The sequence below is a fragment of the Nipponia nippon genome, unplaced genomic scaffold, assembly GCF_047370975.1.
Source record: "Nipponia nippon isolate SJK-2023a ecotype South Korea unplaced genomic scaffold, ASM4737097v1 scaffold_6, whole genome shotgun sequence".
Lineage (NCBI taxonomy): Eukaryota > Metazoa > Chordata > Aves > Pelecaniformes > Threskiornithidae > Nipponia > Nipponia nippon.
This window is the reverse complement of record NW_028262380.1, coordinates 63,495,897-63,510,962: the sequence shown is the minus strand read 5'-3', so window position 1 is coordinate 63,510,962 and position 15,066 is coordinate 63,495,897. Positions and strand designations below refer to the sequence as shown.

The 15,066-nt window shown below is 39.4% G+C and overlaps 1 protein-coding gene across 19 annotated transcripts in view; it reads left to right on the top strand.

Moving 5' to 3' along the window:
* RASGEF1B (RasGEF domain family member 1B) overlaps positions 1-14,633 on the top strand; it is a 220,412-nt gene extending 205,779 nt beyond the window's left edge. For 17 of the 19 annotated variants that reach the window (XM_087737301.1, XM_087737308.1, XM_087737304.1 and 14 more), the window contains 10 exons: positions 2,497-2,709; positions 2,808-2,882; positions 4,201-4,296; positions 4,865-4,967; positions 5,723-5,802; positions 7,061-7,156; positions 9,132-9,227; positions 10,469-10,592; positions 11,253-11,325; positions 13,534-14,633. In XM_087737301.1, coding sequence (XP_087593427.1) covers positions 2,497-2,709; positions 2,808-2,882; positions 4,201-4,296; positions 4,865-4,967; positions 5,723-5,802; positions 7,061-7,156; positions 9,132-9,227; positions 10,469-10,592; positions 11,253-11,325; positions 13,534-13,567 — 990 coding nt within the window. In that variant the 3' untranslated portion in view covers positions 13,568-14,633. Of the gene's footprint in view, positions 1-2,496; positions 2,710-2,807; positions 2,883-4,200; positions 4,297-4,864; positions 4,968-5,722; positions 5,803-7,060; positions 7,157-9,131; positions 9,228-10,468; positions 10,593-11,252; positions 11,326-12,530 lie in introns of all 19 variants that reach the window. The other 2 variants (XR_015699942.1, XM_087737302.1) reach the window with 2 other exon arrangements.
* Positions 14,634-15,066: the final 433 nt, after the last annotated feature.

The window sequence follows — 15,066 nt, the reverse complement described above, 5'->3', positions numbered from 1 at the left end:
ACTGCTCCACCAAAAAAAAGTCTTTGGAAAAACCTTGGTGGGTTTATTTTTTCCTCCCTCTTCTCCCACAATTTAATTCCGTTCCTTCCACTTGTTCCTTCTCTGTGTCCTCTGAGGTCATCATGCTCATGAGATTTCTAGATTGTTCTGGTCCCTTTTACCGCTAAACTGACCTTTCTTTCAAGGTATAACTTTTGAAACCTTTCCCATAAGCCATTGCCTCCCATTTCCTGATTAGTTCCATATAAACATTTATCAGTGGCTTTTTCTGCTTTTTCTGCGAAACACTTGATGAGCGTATGCAGTCACACCAAAGCCACGTCCTGTATCCTGATGTCTTCAAGTGCAGCCCAACATTATGCTGACCTTTTGTGTTTTTTTTCCCCCACCTTAATATCATACAGTAAGATTGACTGTGGAAACTCATTTAACATATGATATTCCATATCTAGCAAGTAGTAATAGTATTTCCAGTCACTATCCATATAGGACAGACACAAAAGGGTGATCTTGAGGTGAAGTGTCCCATTACTTTCTCCCATGCTGTCCAATCGTCAGAGGTTTTTAAATATAAGTAAATATCAGCATTGTCAGTGTGAATATATAATAAAAAATGAGACTGTGGGACAAATGAGTGGAAAAGGTAAACCTAATTTAGAGAAAGGCCATATGTTTAGGCTGACTGGTAGCCATACTACAATCAAACTAATATCTAATTGATAAAAGACATATTCTGTCAGTTCACTGCTGTGTTGTTAAATATATATCTATATGATATCAAAAAATGCATGAGATTAAGTAATGATCCAGCAGCAAAAACCTGTTATGGGTGCAAAGTTCAGTACAGACTTATTCTTACACAGAATGCCTTGAGGACAGTGCCTCTGCTCAAGAGGAGACTGAGGCTCAAAGGAGCAGAGGGATGTCAGTTTTGTGGGCTCAGGTACATCTGTGAGGTGTATTGGCATTTCCTTCTGCCTTTGTGCCAAGAGAGTTTTACCTCATCACTGGACACAGGGATGTTTTTTACGTTGAACTGCTGTTAGATCAGATGTGGGCTAATTACCCTGATTTTTTGTTCTGGTTTGGAGGGTATCTGTGCCAGTTTGCCTTTTCTCTGGGGTTTTCCAGCTACAGAAGCCAATTGACCAGAATTAAGTGGTTCAGCTTTGTGTCTTCCCCTGTTTTTTCCCTGATTTTGTTGTCAGTTCTGGGTTGACATGACCCACAAAAGCAGGCAAGGTTTATTTTTTTGCTTCAAAGCTTAACCCACTGATCTTTATGTGATTTCCATCAGTAGCCAGAATTCATCCTGAGTATTTTAGATGTTTTTTCATTCTCAGCTGATTACCAGCTGGGCAAGAAAATGTTTCATAAAGTTCTCTTACATGAAATTTCAAAGAATTTGGAAGGGAATGGGTCAGTGAAGCAAGTCTGTGTGTATGTCACCTAACACCTGTTTATGGAAGTGCAGCGCTTGAAGTAATACTTCTGTGTCTTCCTGAGGAAAATGTAGATCCTTTTAAGAGCTTGTGATCACCCTGTTCTCTTCCCACCCACCCTGGTGAAAAATTGTGCTGTTTGTATTTGTCTAGAAAATCAAAATACATCTAAGCAGAAAGCAACTCTTTACCAAGTAACAAGACAAATTCAGCCTTGGTTGAACACAACTGACTTTCAGAATTACTCTGACCCAAGATAGTGCTGTTGTATTTGAGTAAATTTGGAAATCCATAAAAATGGCAGCTTTGGAGGGAATGACAAATTCATTAGAATACAGGAAACATTCCTGCCTTGGACTGATCACACTCTACTGTGCTGTCAGTGGGTTTTGGATGCTCCTTTTTTCAGCCACTTAGGTTTTGCTTTAATGGATTTAGGATGGTATCTGGAATTTGGAAGAGTAACCACCTTGGGGTCAGGTATACATATCTATCTAGTTAAGAGTCAAGTCCTGCTCCTGCTTAAATTTGTCACTCCTGCTAACTTAAACCGCCATGTGGAAAGGTCTGCAACGTAAAAGAAAAGAGAGATGGTTTTATTATCATCTCCTTTTTCTCAGATTTACTGCAAGCTTTAACTCTGACTTTAGGTCTTGATTTACTCCAGAGAGAAGCAGGCCCTTTTTTCATCAGTGAATGACCATATATTGTTTTTTCTGTGGTCTTAACCAAGCGAAGATGGAGTATTTTCATTTCTTGTGTTTTGTGTGGTGATTGGTGGTACTTTTCATCCAGTAGATTGTGCATGTATTTTCTGCTGTTCTTTGAGCTAACCAGGTCACTACTGAATCTGTGAGACAATCAGTGTTTAAATCCTCAGCTGGATTCCTTTTGGTCTGATGAAATGTCAATATTAGAAACTCACATAGTAGAGCATATCTTAACTTGACAACAAATACAGGTATCAGCATCAATCTGTTGCGGTGTCATGCAGACTTTAATACTATCTTCTCACATTTTGAAAATGTCTTCCGATTGTTTCATGTCATGACAGATGTATCGGAAGAATGTACAGCAGCTCCTCCAGAACCTGATTCGGAAGCTCGCCACTGTTAGCCAGTATGAGGAAGTACTTGCAAAAATTAATGCCACGTCCACAGATTGCCTCACGGTTCTAAAGACCAAGCCCCAGTCCATCCAGAGGGACATAATCACAGTCTGCAATGATCCCTACGCATTAGCACAGCAGCTGACACACATAGAGCTTGTGAGTTGTTGTACTTCAAGTATGATTTCATCCTTCCCCTCTTTTTGAAATGCAGGTTAACATAGGATATGACTTGGCTGCTTGTGTGCTTTATTTAGGAGCGACTCAATTATATTGGACCAGAAGAATTTGTCCAGGCACTTGTGCAAAAGGATCCTTTGGATAATGACAAGGTAATTGGAGCGGATCTGGAGCAGCTCTGAAATGTGGCATTTAACATCCTGGAGCTCAGGTGCCCCATGAGCTGGAAGTGAGGTCCAGCAATAAATGGCGATCAGCAGAAATGAGCTTTACAGTGGAAATGCTTTAGTATTCCTCTTAAAAATATTGTTGATGCTTTTTTTTTCTGGACGACAACTCCTGGAGCTCCAGATCTCAGCCAACAAATTGACTTAAATTAACACATTTGCTGTTTTTTCTGATTTAAGCTAAGGGAGAACTTAATCCTGTGAATGTTTTCTCCAGGCCACCTATGTGGTCTACAGCTGGAAAAAAGCTGAGTTTAACTTTGGCTTTTGCGTTACTCATTTTCAACATCTGTTCTTTTTAGTAAACTGAACTCTTAGAAGCAAACTGGCAAGTGGGGCAATTTGCAGGAAGAGCACACATCACAAAAAGGGGGCAGTAAGCTCTAGATCCATGTGAGATGAAGGGCAAAGACGCAGTGTTTTTAGCTAATCGTGCTAGAGTTGTCATCTCCTTGAGTGCTGCTTTCAAGATGACTCATGCTCTGTAAATAAACTGTGCCAAAGATAGGCAGTTAAAACTTGAATTACTGTCCTCCCTAAAACTGACAAACAGAATAGAATGACTCAAGTTTACAATTTGATGTTCAGTCAGACACTCTCTGAAAATGATTTTGTAGGTAGAGATCACTAAAACTGCTGTCTACCCATTTTTAGGCAACCCTGAAATGTGGTGTGGGAATCATTCCAAGACACTACAGAACAAATAGCACTGGTTAGGGAAGGGATAATCCAATGAAAATAGTAGAGCTGATCTCCCAAAATTAGGATGCAGTATGTTAATTTGGCATCAACAACTGAACGTAATGTGACAGTGGAGTGGGCTGGCCTCTGTTTTCCTTCTGCACTTGCAGTGGGCATAATATTGTCTCTACTATATGAATTGGACAGGAGTGAGGACTGAAACAGTGTTCATATTCAAGGAAGCTTTGAGCAGATACTTAGCTTTGATTGTTTGCATAAGTCTGTCCTAAGTCCTTAAAGCATGCCAGTAGGACTTAGAGCAGGTGATGGATTCCACATGCCTGCTTGAGTGCTTTACTGAGCCAACAGGTCAAGAAGAAGTTATACATGCTCAAATACTATCACTGCTGCTTTCCCTCTAAGCTCTTTGTCACTTTGGGTAATTGAGTTATTCCCGGTTACTTGACAGTGTTTGGGGATGGCAAGGTGGAAAGCCAAAATGTCTCTCTCAGGGAAAAGATGAAGATTACACTGAAAGTTGCTATCCTTCTTCTGTCTGCAGAGCTGCTATGGAGATCAAAAGAAGACCCGGACTCTGGAAGCCTATGTGGAATGGTTTAACAGGCTCAGTTACTTGGTTGCAACAGAAATCTGTCTGGTGAGGAAAGACTTTTTCTGCTAAAAGGTTTTGTTTAGTCTAGTTGTCTAAAATGGTGAAGCCTTTTCAGGTTTTCAGTGTGCCCTTCGACTTTTCATTTTCTCAGCTCTGTACTTTTTCACGTGTGGATGAAGTCAGTGCAGGGCTGAAGAGGAAATAAGTCCGTGTTTTCAGCATCATACTCGTGCCTCAGCCTTGCTTATGTGACACAGTGGTGATGTTATGCTGGGTTAGCCTTTCTTGCCACAGGAGTGCATCTGGCCTGCTCTTCTCTCGTGAGAATTCCCCTTGTGAATGGAGGCATCTTTTCTCTCGTCTGTGCTGACCCCCTTCTTAGCTCCACTGTTCTTTGTACCCTTCTTCTTGGCAGAGCCTCTTTACCTGTTGTCCTTGCTGTCTACCTGCCCGGTATCTGAGGGCTTTTGAACACAATAGTATGGCTTTCTCTACATGTAAAGCATAGTGTGAAGTTGTGGTACATGTGGAAAAGACTTCTAACAGGGGTGTTGTTTCTTTTGGGGATGGGTCTGTTTCCTGCTGAGCGTAACACTGATGGCATCTCTTGCAGCCTGTGAAGAAGAAGCACAGAGCAAGAGTGATAGAATATTTCATTGATGTGGCACGGGAATGTTTTAACATTGGCAACTTTAACTCCTTAATGGCTATTATTTGTAAGTATCTGTCCTGAGATGTTTTGTCCCTGTTTGAATCCAGGTAAAGGAAGCACAGTGCTTTAAACAAAAGTCTGCTCCTTAGCACGCTCAGCAGTGTGAAGCTGGGAGGGGAAGTGGTGGAGAATTTCTCAACACTATTGTAGTGTTATGTGTGTAAGAAATTATTTACTGCCATAGTGTAAATTACAGAAAAGTTATCATTGCAACTGTTCAGAGATCTAAATCACCACTTTTTGAAACCAACTTTAGTGCTAAATTGGAATAGAAACTCTTCCTGTAATACGGAGGATTGATGTCTTCCATCGTTTCTATTGCACTGTAAATATCCTAGTGGTTTAAAAATTCCATAACTTTTTTATATCTGATGGGAAAATATTTGGAATATTTTTTTAATTCGAAATGTGAAAACTTCATAGATATGTGTAGTTTTCAGTGAAATATGTAAGAGACAGTATTGAGAAAACTCATTTGCGCTTTTCTGCTGTATATTTATGTTTTCTCAAAACCACATTAAATAATGTCATAGTCAGTTTTTCTAAAGCTTTCATTCTGTAAGAGATGTTGATTTTGCTTCCAAAGTTGTTTTTAACATTGGAATTTCAAGGAAATGATGAGTCTGATTTGTGAATAGCTCTGTTGAAAATATTTGTTACTGTTAATAGCTCCTTTGCTCTAGAAATACTTACTAGCCTTAGCTACTTGAAAGATTTTTTTTTTAAAATACTCCAAAAATTTCTCTCTCTTATATCAAGCTGGCATGAACATGAGTCCTGTGTCTCGGTTAAAGAAAACTTGGGCAAAAGTGAATACAGCCAAATTTGATATTCTTGAGGTAAGTTTGGCCAATATTTGGACACAGGGCTGTTAATAGCATTTTACTTTCAACTGCTCTAAAATGCAAGTTTGGCTTCATTATGACATGTTTAATTTAGTATATTTGTGCTCTTAATGGAAGATGTAATAAGAATTGTTTAGCTGACTTGTGCTCTTTTGATTTGGAAGAAGGAAATTGAAGTAATTTTTTTTTTAATTCCCAAACCCACCTCCTAAGAATTGGTTAAAAAAAAAAAAAAAGGTAGGTAACCTCTTGAAAGGGAGATCTATTTGAGAGGGATGGTGTGGATTGACCTAATACAGTTCTGCCTTTGAAAATCAAGTTGAGCTGTAAGGTGGCTGCCTTGCCTTTTCAGATAAATTTGTCTTGAACTAAATTACCTTCAGGTAGTAGAGACCTTTGTCAAAGATCATGTAGGTGCAGCAGTGTATGAGTTTGTGATTTACCCAGCAGATTATTTACCAACAAATTAATTATGCTGCTGTAAATGGCAATCAGTTAATTCAGGTTATTTATTAGTAAGATAAAGAAAATATAGTATTTTGTACTTGATGTAAACATGAAATGTTTATTAATAGGGGATTTGACTTGTGTTATGACAACAGTTTAAAACTGGATGGCTGTAGCCACCTCACACTTCCTTCCCCCACTCTTGGGTGGGAAATAGCCTTCCTTGTGTCAAGAATGGCTGCACAGCTCAGGAAGTTGCTCTTAAGATTACAGCCCTATGTAAAATTCAACCTTGTTATGCAGGCTGGACTTTGCTGGTTAAGGATGTGCTTTGTGAGCCATGCAGTCATCCTAGTCATTGAGATGCAGCAATCAGTCTTGGAGCAATGAGGTGGGGGCACTAACAGCTTTAGGTGTCTGATCTTCCTTTGCAACTGAATCAACTCTGAGAAACCTGCATACTAGGAAGAGCAGAATATTGGTGCCAAGACCCATTGTTGTCTTAGTTTCATGATTTTGGCTGAACTACCTTCTTTGTGGCGAGAGAAAGAAGGTCCATGAAGCCTGCCTTTGCTTTCCTGCCCCTGACTTGTATTGGATCCCTTGTTATGCTGAGTGAATATTTTTTAAAACAAGGTTCTCTTCTGATCAAATGAACAGATAAAGAGATTTTGCAGTCCTCTAAAAGGCCATATTTGTGGTGCTGTTCAGCAGACCTCTTGCTTTTCAAAATAGTTGCTCAAGTGAGAAGAAATTGTGTGGTGATGACACTGGTTCATTATTTAAGTTTTTTCATGCTTTGTAGCATCAGATGGACCCTTCTAGCAATTTTTATAATTACCGAACTGCCCTACGTGGAGCCGCTCAAAGGTCCTTGACAGCTCATAGCAATAGAGAGAAGGTATGTTTACAAATGACTTGGCAGTGGGCAAAAGTGAAATATACTTGTTAAGTTGCATGTAAGCTTTTGTCTTGGGATTCTACCCCTGATGGCCTTTTAAAAAGAATAAAAAGCCTGAAAACTGAATCCCTCTTTACTGGAAATGTCTAAATATTACCTGTAAGCTACCAAGAAAGTAAATGGAGCATTTGAGGAAACCAGGTGGCTCAATGAAAATTACCATCTTAGGGCTGCCAGTTCAGTTTGGTGCTGACTGAAAGCTGCAAACATTAAGTGATTGCTTTGATTATTTAAATAAAATAAATACATTGCCTCAGCTCATTTCTTTTTTGACAGAGAACTTTTATCTTGCAAACCAATAATACGGATGGAAAGGCTAAGGACTGAAATGAGGTTGCTAGTAATTTGTTGTTATAGCTGCTATTTGTGCTCAGTTTTAAATGGTTTATGGTTTAGGGTGGAAAAGCTTTAAAACTTACTCGGAAAAGGTATTCTAAAACTCAGTTCTAGACAGAGCTTCTGTCTAGATTCTGTGGAGTCCCCTTCCTGTGTGCAGTCTTTAGATGATGAGCTTTAAATATACTCTGGAGTTTTTTAGTGGAAATGGTGAGGTGAATCAGGTGTTTGTGTAATGCAGTGGGTTAAAATCCACCTTCCAGATTCAAGAGTGGCTGTGAACTATGCATTAATAGAGGTGACGTCTTTCTTTGCTCTTTAAAATAAATTAGCTTTTGAGAAATAAACTGGATTTGGTCACACATTAATGCAGAATCTCAGTTGTAGTTCTTGTGGAAAGGAGCCAAATAGCTTCCTAGCTGCTTCTCACTTAAAAGCAGTTGCTCATCAACTGCTTATAATATTAGGACTTCATGCTGTGTTTGATAAACCTGATCTTGGTGCTCATAGAATAAACTACCAGGCAGGATGAAGCAAATCCATGCGCAGTCTGCTGGTCTATACTGTTGTTATACATGCGTAAATAAAAATGGGGATTTTTTTCTGAGTCCTAAGGATCGGTTCACATATCGTTCAAAGTACCAGAAGTTTAAAGGCAGATGCTTACTTCTTTTCAGAGAAAAGTGAGTTTTAAGACTTCAAAGAAAGAACTTACATATATTGAAATGGTGCAGTGAAGTCTTCCATGGAAATAGTGATAAGTGATATTTGTTTTATCCCCAGTTGCAACAAGGATGGGCAACTGTGGAATTTTTTGTAGGATGCAAATTAAAATACAGTAATTTTAAGAATATAAGAATATTCAAGCATTCTCCAAAGAAAAATGCTTTGATTTGTTCAATTGGCAGGAAATACTTTGTTTTGAGCCAGTCAGTGCCAGGGTTCAAGTTCTTGCATGAGCTCAGGGAATTGTAATTTGAAAGACATTTGTGCTGCTACCCCCAATTTTTCCATGCAGTGCTTTAACATGCATCTCCCCTCATTTCCCAAGCAAGTCCCTGTCAAGAGGGAGAGCTGCACTAAGAGATACCCTGCAGGAATTACGTGTAAGAAGTAGGCACCCCTGAACTCCTATGTTCTGGAATCTGCAAGGAAGAATGAGAAAGTGAAAACAAGAGGAACATGACATAGAAATGAAATGAGTTAGGCATATTGTTGTTCTGAACACGCCTCATAGCCACAGTTGACAAGCAGTGGGGTACCAACAGGTACTTTAATTGTGACCTTGGGGGAGCTACATGCCAAGAAGAGTTCAAGGTCATGGAAGCAGTTTGGCACAAAGCTGGAAATAAAACTATAGGGATTAGTTTACCATCCAGGGGAGGACTTTCTTTATAGAGAAATGTCATGTATTTTAAAATGTAGTGAATGCAAAATTTTTGTGTAGAGAAACAGAGAGATATCATACAGATCTTAGTCTTTCGGTATTTTGTACCACCTGACTTCCTTTTATTTTTCTGTGTAGAGCATTATATTTTGATTCAGGACCAGACTGAGAATAATGTTGTTCTTTCCTTAGATCGTAATACCTTTCTTCAGCCTCTTGATCAAAGATATTTACTTCCTCAATGAGGGTTGTGCCAATCGTCTTCCAAATGGTCATGTCAATTTTGAAGTAAGTAGAACACTGAGTGGGGTATTGATACAGGGTCAGCCCCTTTAACAGAAAACTGAAGCAGATCATGGTTCAATTTCCACTGGATTCTGGGAGAGCAAAATTAGACTGGAATTTGAGTGTACCTGTTACTTCTCACAGGAGCTGGGAGGTAGTCAGGAAAAAGCAGTTTTATTGAAGATAGAATGTTTATAGAAACCCTTTCAATATTCAGTTTTTTAGTAGGGAAAAAAGTCAGAACTTTTTCCCAGCGCTCAATTCATCTAAACATTTCAACTCACAGGTTTATTATACTTAATGACAAAATTCAAATTAGTATTTTAGAGGTTCTTTTTGAATTCCACATGTAAAAAGTGAGTTCATCCTTTGTCAAGATATATATGCAGTATTTTCATACATGTAAGTCACAGATTTTCTCTGAAGAAACATGCCATAGAGCAGCAGTGAAGGAGTTTTGAGTTCCTTGTCTTTCAGTAGTTCTTCTGCCTCCAATTTCATGCTTGTTATCTGACAGTGTGGATTACCCAATGATTTGTTTTCTGGTGTTTTCAGCTTTCAAGAAGCCTGGGTCACTCTCACAGAATTACAGCACTTTTCACTCGTAGTCATTGGCCTGAATTAGCCTGGTTCTAAAGCTAGACTATGTGATGATCTGGAATGTCCTTTTACTCAAGGAATCCACGTATACTTGAGGCATGTTAAACTTTAATTGAAAGAGTTTATCAATGAATGACATCCACACACTACATGGGGGAATGTTTATTTTTGGCATAAATTTCCAGCAAGAAGATTGAGCATTTAAGATTAACTAACTAAAATGGAATATCTGGATTTCGAAATGTCAGTATTAAGTATCTAGAGACTTTTGATGTGAAAATTACTAAATATTTCACTGCAAAACAACAAGCGTGAGCATCATCAAAGTGAAAAGTTGGGCATAAGGAGTGTTATCAGCTCCTTGAAAAGAAATTGAGTGCAGATCATGATCTGCTATATATATTCATAAATAACAACAATTTTACCAGGGTGGAGGAGTGGGAAGTCATCCCAGTTTGAAACAGAAATGCAAACGTTAGAAACTGAGTTGTTAAGGCAGATTATGTTCAATTCTAGCTTAAAAGCCAGGGAGAATCCAAGCCTTGGGCTTGAAACCAAGGTCCGTCTCTTTTTAAAAACTGTTCAGGGTAAATAGTACTGTTCAATATATAGTGCCTCTTCTGTTTTCTCTTCTATTCTGACAGAAATTTTGGGAATTGGCAAAACAAGTCAGTGAATTTATGATGTGGAAACAAGTGGAGTGTCCTTTTGAAAGGGATCGGAACATTCTGCAGTACTTGCTCACTGTCCCAGTCTTCAGTGATGATGGTAAGGGGCTCTGGACTTCCTGCAGGTCTGGTGTCACTGGCTACTGCTTAATCTCTCTCCATGTTAAGTTGTTGCTTCCTCACAGTAAAGAAAGACTTTGTCCTGAGACATCTCTTTCTGGCAAGTAAAAAATGCTTCTCCCTTACAAATGAGAGAGAAAATAAGTTTTTTCTTTTTATGTGCACATGGTCTGTGAGAATTGGCATTATCCTTTTCTCTGAAAGGGAGTGAAAAAAATTGATAGGATATGTGATCCCTATAAATATAATCTGAAGTATATTTATATGGACTTTCAGGATGCTTTACACTAAACGGTGCTGCTTGAGAAGGAAAACGGGGACTTTGCTGGTTGCTTACAAAGCACCATGTCCCTGGGCTCAGTTTTTTCTTTTGCATGTTTTCTTCCACTCTTGTGCTTTTGAGTTTTCACTAGTTATTCTTTTCCCCCCTCAGGGTAGTCTTTTTCTTCTCACGCGCTGTTTGTTAGTATTGTCTGGATGTAATTGTAAGTAATGCTATACTTCCTAATGGCATTCTGGAGCCCTAATCTGAGGGATGGATAATACAAGCCTGCTTCATTTAACTTCAGTCCACTTTCCAGGGAGAGCAAATTTTAAAATGCCAGTAGGCCTAACATATTGTATTTGCTTCTGATTGCAGCACTTTACTTGGCTTCCTATGAAAGCGAAAGTCCCGAGAATCACATTGAGAAGGACAGATGGAAGACACTAAGGTTTGTGTCAGAGGTTACCCGCATCAATAAATAAAGAGAATGGGATACAGAGCAAGCATCAAACAGTTAAAACCAAATGGCGAGCTACATGTTTCAACAGATGGGGCACAGCATTGGTGTAAATCCCCCCTCCAGTCTGGGACTCTGGGAAAAAAGAGAACAGTCAGTCTTTATCTTAAACCCTCTAAGCCTTCTCTCCCTCAGGGGCTGGGAATTGGAATAAGTAATTTTGTATCTTAATTTCTTCTGTTATTCAGTGTAGGAAAAAATACTTTCTAAACTTCAAAGAAATCTCTGCTTCCTCACAAGTACTATACAGAGCACTCCGGTTTCCAAGCAGATGATTCTTCAGCTATTGCATCCCTTTATGCACCTAGCCTTTCAGACAGGGATGAGGTTTGCACAAAGATCACTCTGGGGCAAATGCATTCATGAAACCAGGTAACAATTTAGAGTCCAGGCCAGGAAAAACAAATTTAAGCAAAATCCTATTTTTGGCTTTTCTTCCACTGCTGGTTGAACATAGCCTCATCAACTCTTTCATTTTACTAATTGTGGAAGGATACATGAACCATTATGGCAGTGTTTTAGTTGGTGCATTGCCAATCAACTTTGAAAAAAAAAAAAAAGTTGAATTCATGGCAGCAGCGAAAACTAATCAGGTGCATAGATGGAGACACAGAATTAAGCAGGTGTATGAATAGTCTGTGTTTTCACCCCTAAGTCATTCCTCCACTTTAGTCTTAAAACTACCGATATCCCAAGGAACTAACCATTAGTCAGGTGTTCTTGTCACTGTTGCAGGCAGCTGCTACATTAACACCTGGAGGTACCCCTGGGTATAACATCCTAACTCTTCTGATCCACTCAGCAGCACCACAGAGAGGGAACCGTACACCATAACCCTAAGGATTCTCTGCAGGCTGTGTTGTTTTTTCCTGGAATATCACAAGGGGATGTAACAATTCCATCTGATTAATCCCAGTTATTCTGGGGAGAGGACAGAAAGGGAGAGTTATCCACATCAGTGCACAGACACTCCACATTACACAGGGTGGCAAGAGGGACAAAGAGCTTGAAAACCTGTGATAACACGAACTTCAGTTTCACAGGATCCTTATCCGAAGCACTCTGAAGCTGTCTGAGAAGATTTACATCAATCTAATGATTGTCTTTACTTACTTACATTTCCCTCTTCCTTTCAGGTCAGTGCTTCTGAGCAGAGTCTAGCGCAGAAGATGGCTGCTGTTTTTGCTGTTGATACATTACGTGGATTACCAAGGGGCATGTCTTAGTTTATTGTTCTGTACACCGAGTGGCATTCAAAGTGATGAAAAATGTGCAGTCGGTTGCGATATTGTGTCAGCAAAGATGAAACAAGTTAACCCAAGAACAAACAGGCAGCTTCTCACATGTGACAGAGGAGATAAAATCACAGCCCACTTGGGTGATTCAGGCTTAAGTATTGATTGAGGACAGCGCTGACAGAATCCTTTGAAGAGCTCAGATGCCACCTATGAATCATTTCACATCTGGATGGGATATTTTTCCCCTTCCTTTTGTTGCAGCTTGCTGCTACAAGGACTCTGCAGAGTTGATAGTAGATTATGGAGGGGAAAAAATCGCCATTTCTTTCAGTGAACCCCAAGTCTGCACTGAAGACCTTCCATTCCTAATAAGCTGAATATAGCCAGGAACTTTGCCTGATCGGGATTGCTAAGAGGGGAAAGGACTGGACACAAAAAATTGGCTGCTGGGGAGAGTTTCTCCCCACCACTGTAATGGTGGCTGTGTTTTTTTTCTTTTTGCATTATGTTTTTGAGTTGGCTGCTGGTAGGCAAACTCATTATTATTCTAAGTTATTTAAAAATATAAAGTAATAAAAATCAAGGCTGTGGTAGAAAACACACCTTCTACAAAAATACAGTAGCTATGTACCTTGGACTATTTTACAACTTCTAGGGATGGTTTTTCTTTCTTTCAGTTGTTTACAGCTAACCACTACATGCTACAGATATTCTTATTTTTACTATATGGTTTTGTTACTCTAATTTTCCGTACTTGACCTTCTTCTTATGAACAAGCTGAACAAGGTTGAACAAGCTGACTTTATTCTAGAATAGTCTTTGAGAAACTGGTGTACAAACTGTGTTGAAATATGAAAGTATGTTTTTATTAAATCATTTTTATAATTGCTTTTTTTGAAAGGGTAACACTGGAGAACACAATCCACTTCAACTGAAATAGCAAGATGCCAAAAAGAAAAAAAGATGAGGCTTCTTCTCAACTACAGCTGTGAACAAAACAGTCTCCCTGTGTGTTTGCTTTATGGATTATGTTTATGACTGTGAAGTAGTTCACTGTGTTACACACCTAATAAGTTTGTAGTAGTTCTGAATACTTTGTCACTCTATTTGTCCTAGGAAGAACCCAATGGAAATAAAAGAAACTGTAGCTCTAGATCACCCTGGATTCAAAATCACTAACCAAAAGCACACACTTGGCAAAAAAGGTATTTGCTCTTATCCTGACACTTATTTAAAAAAGAAGAGAAATAAGAATAAATATATCTATTTGTTGCACTGCATCTCTTGCATTTTCAGGTAAGCTGGTTTTTATGTTCTGTTCATGCCTTTTCAGGCAAGTATTTAATTTTTGAATTCTGTAAGAATGCTGAAGTAGCTTTCATCAACATGGATACTGTCCTTAACTACAGCCTGTTTGCTGGTACAAGGTGCTGGAAGTCACTGAGTTACATATTCCGTGAGCACCAGCACCAGGGCCTTGAGCCCTGATGGTGGAGGAGGATTCCTCTCCTCCTCTCCCATTCACTGAGTTAGGGTGAAGGAGAAAGAAGATGCTAACTCTTTGAAAGGAGGAGACTGCTTCTGCAGGTCACAGCCTTACCTCCCAGCTTTCATCAAGTGAGGTCTTTCCCATCTTCCCCTCTACATCCTTCCCCCATTGTTGCAGCTTATAGGCAGGACTTAGTTTATGTAAAAAGCTGGGGAAAATTGTATATTCCTTTTCCACATCTTCTGGAAATAGCATGATATGATAATAAGGTACATAAATGATCTTCCATGATGCAATATTTGCCATCCTCATTAACCTGCTTTTTTTACATTTTAGTTCTAGGGAAAGCAAGAGGGTTGAACAAAAGGGTTAGCTTACCTGTAAAAATAACTTCTCTCCTTCCCTCCTCCACTGTAACACAGTTTGACTACTAGCCTGGTTTAGAAATGGATTTGTTATTCATGCAGTTGGAATGAAGCCTTTGTAAATAAAAGGTGAAATAGCATTACACAGCCTCTGTCCAGAGTGATTGCTATGGAGGAGGTGGCTGCTGCCTTGGCACAGAAGCTGGGCAGCAGGTGCAGGAGCCTGTGCCTGGTGCTTGAAAGGGGAATGCAGATTCCCTAGCCCCGGGCAAGACAGAGTCTGCTCCTGTGGACATTAATGAACTCGATGTTTGATGTTAAAACGATACGAGTCTCATCATGCACTGTACCCTCTGCTCCATCACTGGGTGCAGCCACTGTGCTGAGCTTTAATATTTTTAACATCTTGAGCTACTGTCAGACTGTTGAACCATTGGCTTGGAAACAGCCATTCACACCCATCTGTAGCAAATGAGAGAGAAAATGACTGACTCTTCTATGGCTAACCAGCTCCTAAAGGAAATATCACAAACTCTCTGAAATGAGGAGTTACAAGAACTCATTAATTCTACAAGTTGAG